This window comes from Lepidothrix coronata, unplaced genomic scaffold (assembly GCF_001604755.1).
Source record: "Lepidothrix coronata isolate B3197 unplaced genomic scaffold, Lepidothrix_coronata-1.0 Scaffold8, whole genome shotgun sequence".
In the NCBI taxonomy this organism is placed as follows: Eukaryota; Metazoa; Chordata; class Aves; order Passeriformes; family Pipridae; genus Lepidothrix; species Lepidothrix coronata.
The window spans coordinates 7,767,301-7,776,015 of NW_016690188.1; the positions used below are offsets into that span (position 1 = coordinate 7,767,301).

Below are 8,715 nucleotides of genomic sequence, written 5' to 3' on the forward strand. Positions count from 1 at the left end.
GACAAAGGACTTCAATCACATAAACACTGTTGTCTGGCAAACACATAATAGATGAAGCTTATTTTGAATCTGAGGATACAAATCCCATTGTCTGTAAGGTGAAAATATTAAGAACAGTATATGGTGCTAGCTTACAGAAGATACTTAGCGCATGGTGTAAACAAACTTCAGTTTATTAATATGACAAATACTAAATTATAGATAGCTCATATTGTAACTGTTGCCTCTGGTTTAGCACACCTTCAACACGGTCACTTTTGTGTGGAGCTGTAGGTTCTGCTTGGTTTTGTTTTAGACTCTGCAGTTTGCAAGCTCTGTATGATGTGTGTGTGTGTGTAACTATAGCATATGTTGTTTATGAGCCTTTAATCTTTCTTCACTTAAGGCAGCAATGCCCCCCTCTGCCGTTTACAGTGTTCCATCTGTGTCACTTGTCTTGAGTTGTAGATTTGTATCATGGCAGAGTATAGAAAAGGTATCTTCAATCTTCTCATGACAGCTGCACAGCATTTTTCTAGGATGACAGTCCCTGTCAAATCAACAAACGTGCTGCTTCCAGTGCTGCTGATTTTCCAAAAGGCATTTTAAAATGCCCAACATTTTGTGTGGGCAGTTGTTACTTCCCATCCAGCTTGCCTTTATATCACTGCAGAGTTTCAGCCAAGGATAGGCATAATATACTCAACCTGTCCTACAGCATTGTAGTACTCTCTAATAAGGTGAAATACAGTGTTTTGAAAATGTATATTAGAGTGTGTCCTTAATAGCCTAATGATTGTAAAATTCGTTCAGGCATGTAGAATACCTAGATAAATCCCTGGAATAGCATGTTTAGTCCTGTGCATTGTCTTACCAGGACAATCATAATTTTCATTTGTAACCGTGCCATATTATATCAACAAATATTTAGCAGAAGAGGGCCTTCAGCTCAGGTTTTACTGCATTCTAGTCACCCTTGTCCTATTTTTTCATATTGCAAGTTTGGCTGATACATTTCTAGTAGGAAATTTATGTTCACATCAAAAGAGTTTAAAAATAAGAAAACCCTATCCAATCCAAGAGGCATAGGGAATGGATTCTTAATTACCTGTGCTTCCTTTTTATTACTGCCATCTGATTTAAATCTCTAAGTCAGAGCTCTAGAGTGACAATGTAAGCATTTCAAGTAACATTCTTCAGAATGTTATTTTCAGAATAAGAAAAATTGTAAGAGCTGTATTAAGTAATAAAGAGAGAAAATACAGAGATTGTTAAACTATTATCTGTCCCTATATGAAAATGTTTTTCACTGAGAACTGTAATAAACAGAAGTAAAATTCTTAGTTCTGACATGATAACTCTCTACTTTTATTGCAGGGTGACTCAAACCACCTTTTTATCTCAGAGGAAACCATACAAAACTAGAGAAATGGCCTTTGAGAGAAAAATTGTATCACCAGTAAAGAGTTTACATGAAGATGTTTTTCTTTACACACCAAGAGGTTTTTGTGGTGGAACTGGAAAAACATACAATGTAAAAGTGTAAAGCTATTTTGCATCAGAAAATAGACTTCACAGTACTTGTGTAGATGAGCTAATACAGGAGAGGCTGTAAATTTTGCATCACATAGATTTTAAGAGAAAACTATGATTTATAGCAGTCTGTTTTCATCTGTTGTATTTTCTCTAAGTTGCAGTTCAAGGACTAATTTATACATTGCATTCTGTTAGAATCTTGGCTTCCAAAATATTTTCAGGAATTGTAGTAAGCACATGTCACTGTTAATTAACCTTAAAGACAAGACAATACAATTCCTCTGTAATCACAGAATGATACTACAGAGTCTTTTTAGCCACTGCTGGCTTTAACTTCTAAATTAGTTTTAGAAAATAGCAGCATGATTTAGTAAGTCACATTGAAACTTGAAATAATAGAAGTGGAAACTATTTGGCCAGTAGCTAAATATTGTTCATTAACTGCTGGTAATGATTAATGTGCTAGGCAAATTATTACTGATTTTATTTCCAATGTGTCTGTGTATTTCTATGACAAAATTCAAGCTTTTGAAGGAAATGAAGAAGCAAATCCACAAATATAGAAAATAATAATTTACAATTTTATATTACTTATTTTAATAATTTAAATATTCCTTTCTCTGCAAGAAAAGGTTATTGTGCAATTCTTACTATTGGGGTATTGGGGAGTAACTATTTTTCTTTTTTTTTTCTATTAAATTGTGTAAGCAAACTGATAAGTAATATTTTTGTGTTTGACCACACAGATTAAACAAGAAATTAGAGGGATTATGTAAATATTAAAAGTTTTGTCTAATTTATGAAAGCATCTGAATAGGCAAAGGCAATGAGCAGTCAAATTTGATAGAAACAACTTATTTTTTTAAATTTCTTTTTGATGTGTATGAAGACTGGAAACTCCTCATGTGAATGTGCTTCCATACAGTAGTCAATCTGACTGGTCATCAATAGATAATCTTTATTGGATTATTGTCTTTGTATCAAGTGGATACTGAAGGAGCTGATGTGTAGCAGCTTGCAATGACTTGCATGCTCTCTATAAAATTTTTCACAATATTGAAAAAATGTCTCTGTTTTAACGGTTATTCTTTAAGAGGAACTGTAAATGCTCTATCAAGCCTAAGCTATGAAAGAAAAGATCAAAAGCCAGGCTAGATACAGAGGATACAAAGTAAAAATCCAACCCTATTCCTGTTAAAATAATGGGTGTGAGTGCAACAGAGGAAGTTCTTTTTTTATTTCCCATTAGTTACATACTAGGAGCTTTTTGGGGCAAAATCCTAGCTTTTAAGTTTCCCAGTAATTTTTCTTCATGTACTATTGGTAATATATATATAGTGTATATAAAAAAATAATAATATTAGACTCATGTAGATACTAAGTGTATGTGCTGGTTATTGTGGCAAAGGCTAAACTGATCCAGTTACAGCTGCAGTTGCTTGATACTGTTAATTCTCAGTGATATCAGATCAAAGCAACTATAACTACGGCATTTTCACTAAAAAAAGGAACAGAACAATATTTAAAGTGAAAGCTTAGTATTTATGGAATGTAAAACAAAATCAGATCTTCACAAGTTCTGCAGTAGTATTACACATGTGACTGTATCATCTGTTTCAGATGCTCCCAAAAACCATTGAAACAACTGCATGACCTCTTAAAGCGATCTGCGCACATGAAATTTAATTTTGCAAACACCTCTTGAGTATCAGATAATAAGTTGAAAGTCCTTTGATGATCCACGTGGAGAAGAATAGCTTATGGTTTACTATCAATTGTGGAAATTCATGAGATATTTGTAATTTCTTAAATTGAGAACTGACTTGTTAATAACAGCTTTAAACTGATTGTAAGCCTACAGGTCTTTGCAAAATTTGACTAGTTCTGAATTCCACGTGCCAAAAACTGAGTACTTTTATTTCAGTATTATTTAAGTATGGCTCAGTGGATTGTCTCTTAAGTTGATCTAATCCCCGTCCTGAGCATGAGGCAAGGAGGGTTTGCTTGAAGACAGTAAGAATGGAGAAGGCCAGAACTGCATGAAAGCATATTTTTCAGACCACAAAATGAGAAATTGATTGAAACAGTCTGCAATATAAAATTATACTCTATTATATTTATTGAATTCTGTTATGCAGAGGTTATTAGACCATTTACTGAAGCTAAACTTACGATGAGAATCTTGATTTATGCAAAACCAAACCAAACCAACTAGCCCTTCACCCAGATTATACTATACATAATATACTTCTCAAGATATTAGCAAACTTAAAATGATTATTGAATTCATTCCATCAACTTAGTAAACTCTAAAATGATCATTGAATTCATTCCATCAACTCTGTCCTTCCCAAAAGTGCTGAGCAGGAATGAAGTGTGATAACAAATCAAGTAGATATATGCATCACTAATCCATACAGCTCAGCTCTCCTTTAAAAGTAAATTCCAGAAAGGGACCTGCATTTTCAAAGATGCATAAAGCTCCTGCCAACCGGTGTTCCTGCATTCAGCTCATTTAAAGATTAGCTGTAAACTCAGAGAAGAAAGAGAAAGACTTGATGCCTGCAGGCATAAATATAGAAAGACATTAGAATTTTTTCCCTTCCTTTTTCTTGGAAGCCTATGAAATTGAATGTGGCATATAGATATGTGAATTCTTCAATTACGAGCATCTACCTGAAACCTTTGCTAAAGTATACATTGCTTTCAAATTTGCTTCTTGCAAGAAAAAAAAAGAGAGAGAGAAGGAAGAGAGTTTTGGAATGTATGAGAAACAAAGTAATATGTTTGTATCCAATACAAATTGCGCTTATGTTGCTATCTTCAATAATGTAAATCTGAAATTAGTGGACTGGAAGGGGTTTTGTTTATCACTGAGATTACATTGGTCAGAAAGAACAGGCTATATTAAAAAATACTGTGAATCTTAATTTGGGACTTCTGTTATCAGACAAAAGTGCCGTGCCCACAAAATACAGAGTTGTTCTGATATAGAATCACACTGATAATTCAGAGTTCCGAATTTTTATGGTGTAACTTTTTACTTGACAAATGACAAAGGAGATGTTGTTAACCTGTACCGTAATTATTACAGTTTACCTATCCAATGTCCTTGTAGAGATGGTAGAAGACCAGCATAAACGATGCATTCTTTGGCTAATTTGAAACAAATATATTCATATTTCCACAGAGTCCCATTGACATTGTACTTCTTAGTGCCCACATCTGATCAATATTAATGATTAAGAAGCCACAATCTCAGAAAAAGTGGCAGAAATAAAAAAACAATTTGGGCCTCTGTAGAAATCAAAGATGTAGTAAATAATTATACTCCAGACAGGTAATTTCAGAGATTAATTATATGCTAATGAAAATAATTTCACATTTTACATTTATTGAGGAAATATTGATGAAGGCTGTTTCCACATACTCTTTGATTCTGATTCTGTCCAGCTTCAGTGGAATACTACTACCTGCCTAATATCTAAGTAGCCCAGTCATAAAGTATCAGAAGCCCAAAAATTAGCACTGCAATACATACCTTTTAGCCTGTGGAAGTGGAAGACTGAACCCCATGCTAGGAAGAGACACTCCTGCAGGCTGAGCAGTGACAGATGGGACACAGCAGCAGGACCCTCCCCAGGGCTGGGTGGGTTTGATGCTGCAGTGCTGGGTGGGCCCACACCACTGCAGCTCACCAGTGCTCTCAGGGCTTGAGAGGCTGGCACCTGATGAGTGCTGCTTATACCAGGGGGTGCACCGGGGGGTCTGGATTGCAAGGTACAATGGCAAACAAGCACATCTGCATCTGTGGGTCTATCTGGCAGCAAATGTAACATTTCAAGTCGATTTTTTTCTTTGGTATTGATAATAAAATGTTTACAAGACCAGCACAATACTGTAAAAAAAAAATAATTGAAAATAGAATCCTAATGCAGGGCTACAGACAGATGTGGTTCTTATATATAATCTGAGTATGTCATACTGAGCGTATTGAACATGGTGTGAGATATATAACTTAACAAGGTGTTATTTTGAGAGTATTCCATGATCTGCATTAGAAATGGCAAAATAAAAACTACTCCATGCTTCAGGGGGCAAACAAATAATTAATTTTTTTTAACAAGAATCAATGTGCCAATAGAGATATATAAACTAATGGCAGGACAGCAATAGAATAACTAGTCACAGAATGCAAACATAATTAATATGGTAGTACTAAGAACCTTTCCATTCAAGAGCAAAGTGACAAAACTGACACAATCAAATATTTGTACAGCTGTTGATACTAATAATTTTCATGCCTTTTTTTTTTTAGTGTATAAAGTATCACTGTAAATTGAGGCTGCCTGGGATATTTTAATTTCTTTACATTCAGAACTCTCACTTTAATCTTCTTTGAACCGTTCATGCTCTTACTGTGGAGATTTTTTTGCAAACCCAGGATAGTAAGAGTGTGGTTTAATAGTTTAATATTAATGATATACAGACAGGTAGCTTCTAGTTCACCTATTCAAAATTACAGGTGAAGGAGATTCCTTTTATTATTTATTGATTAAGTACTTCAGCATATTAAAGAGGATGAATGATTTATTGGAGCCACTATTTATGCCCCTGTTTTAACATACAATTTTAGCTTATTTTATGAAAATTCTAGAAATCAACACCACTATCGTTGTGTGGGATATAAAAAAATTATAACAACGAAAAATACAGAACAGTTAGGATAATACCATTTCAAATATTTACATCTTTTACAGTTAGAAGCATTTTTCCAAAACAGCACAAATCTTGTAGAGATACACATCTGTCCTAAGTTTGCTGAAGTTAATGTATTTGCATGATGAGAGAAAGATCAGAATATGACTCACAGTAATCATACAAATACATAAAACTTATTTTTTCCCAACATAAAGAGTTCCATTTCAATGAATTAACAGATGTGTTATTCCAATGAAGCGTATAACCGGTATGTTAATTTTCATAATACGGGTCTTCACAGTTTATAAAGATATGTTTGAAAGAGTTTGCTTCAGTCCCTTTTTAAGGAACATCGGCTCCAAATGTATTAATGCCAGTCAAAGGAATGATTAACCATTCTGTAAAATTTTGCATTGTGCTCTCTGAAGTAAGAATACAATTGCTCTAAAACAGTGCTGTTAACAAGAGGATGGGGACGTCCTTTGGATTCATGTAAACATCTCTCCCTCCCATCACTTCTAATGCAGTAGAATCCCTTGGTTTGGTTAAAATAAAAATTAGAAGACATAATTCGGGAAGGAAGATTTAGAAATCTTTCAACTTTTTGTAATTCAGGAAGAGGGTCCTTGATTAAAGTATTGCCATCCACTATATGAATCTGATCCAAACTGAAATGCTTAAGCCACTTTTCCATATGAACATCATATAGACTTCTCTGAATAGCTTTGTATTTGGTATTAAGCACTCCATTCTTAATAACAATATCTTCAAAAAGCTGAACAGGCTTGTGGCTTTCTACTCTGTTGTAATATACTTGGGTATAGTCAGATATAACTCTCTCAGTGGGATCTCTTAGAATGAGCAGCAGTTTAATGGAACTATTCATGTCATGAATTCTTCCTGGAGCCTGTGGTGATGTAAAATAGCCTGGTGTTTTCTCAATTGTTATTTGATTTCCATAAGAAAATGGCATCAGATTTCTATACCAGTCTATTCCTTTCACATAATTTTCATCCCAGTCAAAGAAGTGGACTTCTGTAGCTGCTACCACAATATTAGGATGAATATCCAACATTTCCAGCAAAGCCCTTGTCCCTCCTTTACGAACTCCTATGATGATTGTCTGAGGTATTTGTCGGCTCGTGCCAGGAGGTCTCACCTGTGCTGAATAGTGTTCACTTTTATTGCTGAATAATCCTACTTGTGACTTCAGTGTTTCCAACAGTGCCCCATTCTCAACAGGAGCACCCCGAGCATGAGTCAGCAGAAGATAAGCTGACACTAGTAGGAAGGCCATGTGGAGAGGAATAATTATTTCAAGATAATGTTATGCTTACTAATGAAAGAATAGGTAAGTCCCCTCTTGAGATGGTTGGCAGAACCCGTGGTAAGCACACAGCAAGTTTCTGAAGCATCTACAAAAAAAATAAGACAAGTCAGTATTTCCAAACCCATCATCAGCTGAAAATTCAACTCAGAATTCAATTCATGAATCTGATTTGTGATCCCAACTGAAAATTTATAGTGAAGTTATTTGCTTTCCCTGATTTCATTTCAGGAGGACAAGAAGAACCCCATGTGTTCTTTTTTCCCCTTACCCATGGGTGACCAATGATGGATACTAACCGTTCGACAGCTTTGATTTCCTCTAAGCAGAAGATTAGAATTGTTTATCTGATTTTAAATTTTAAATTTAAATTTTAAATTTTAAATTTTAAAAACCGTTAGTTGCTTGCTTTGATTTTCCTGATTACTTTCCATATATACACATATTTCTGTTTTTATAAATACCATACCCACTATGATATTAAAAATAATTCCAAAGTATGCTTGAATGTCAAAGCCTTTCCTCAAATTGCCTGCTAGATTAGTATATCCTAATCTAACTAACAGACATGGATGGTTGTGCAACCATTTGGGTTCTAGTGAGATATGAATCATATGAAAAAAGTTCTGTTTACTTAGACACAGAAAACAAAACCCAGGTATAGGTAAAATTTTGAAACCTGAGCCCTTTAGAGCAGAAAAGCAAGAATAACGTGACTGAGTTGGATCAACCTTGGAAAAAAATAAATGAGACAGTGCATTCTTTTCAACTATCCAAGTGTTGTGATGCATAGTCATGTTAAGTGTTGGGGAAATCTTGGCAAATATCAGGTAATATTCTGCAGTTACTCCAAAACTCCATCCATATAAGAGTCAATTGGATGCTTTCTGGGCACTTAAAAATGTCTGAAGGGAATCAAGTCTGTTTGAAGTTGAGTAACTTCTTTTACTTAATCCACATAACATATGATCATTTTAAGAAGTGGTGAATGTTAAATATCTCCAAAATTTGTAAAAATTTTAGGCTTGCAGGTATGTGCCCATGCAAATATAAGTGAAAGAAAATGTCTCTGTAACTTGATTTGCTGACATTTGAAATCTTTTGGGTAGCCTGTATATATTATTTGAAACAGATTGCTTACAGATCTGCCATCACAACGAGAATAAAAAATT

The 8,715-nt window shown here is 34.5% G+C and overlaps 1 protein-coding gene across 3 annotated transcripts in view; it reads right to left on the minus strand.

Moving 5' to 3' along the window:
* Window positions 1–5,820: 5,820 nt before the first annotated feature.
* LOC108509679 (heparan sulfate glucosamine 3-O-sulfotransferase 1-like) overlaps window positions 5,821–8,715 on the minus strand; it is a 46,052-nt gene continuing 43,157 nt past the window's right edge. For all 3 annotated transcript variants that reach the window (XM_017839226.1, XM_017839222.1, XM_017839233.1), the window contains exon 2: window positions 5,821–7,631. In XM_017839226.1, the coding sequence (XP_017694715.1) occupies window positions 6,584–7,513 (930 nt within the window). In that variant the 5' untranslated portion in view covers window positions 7,514–7,631 and the 3' untranslated portion in view covers window positions 5,821–6,583. The remainder of the gene's footprint in view (window positions 7,632–8,715) is intronic.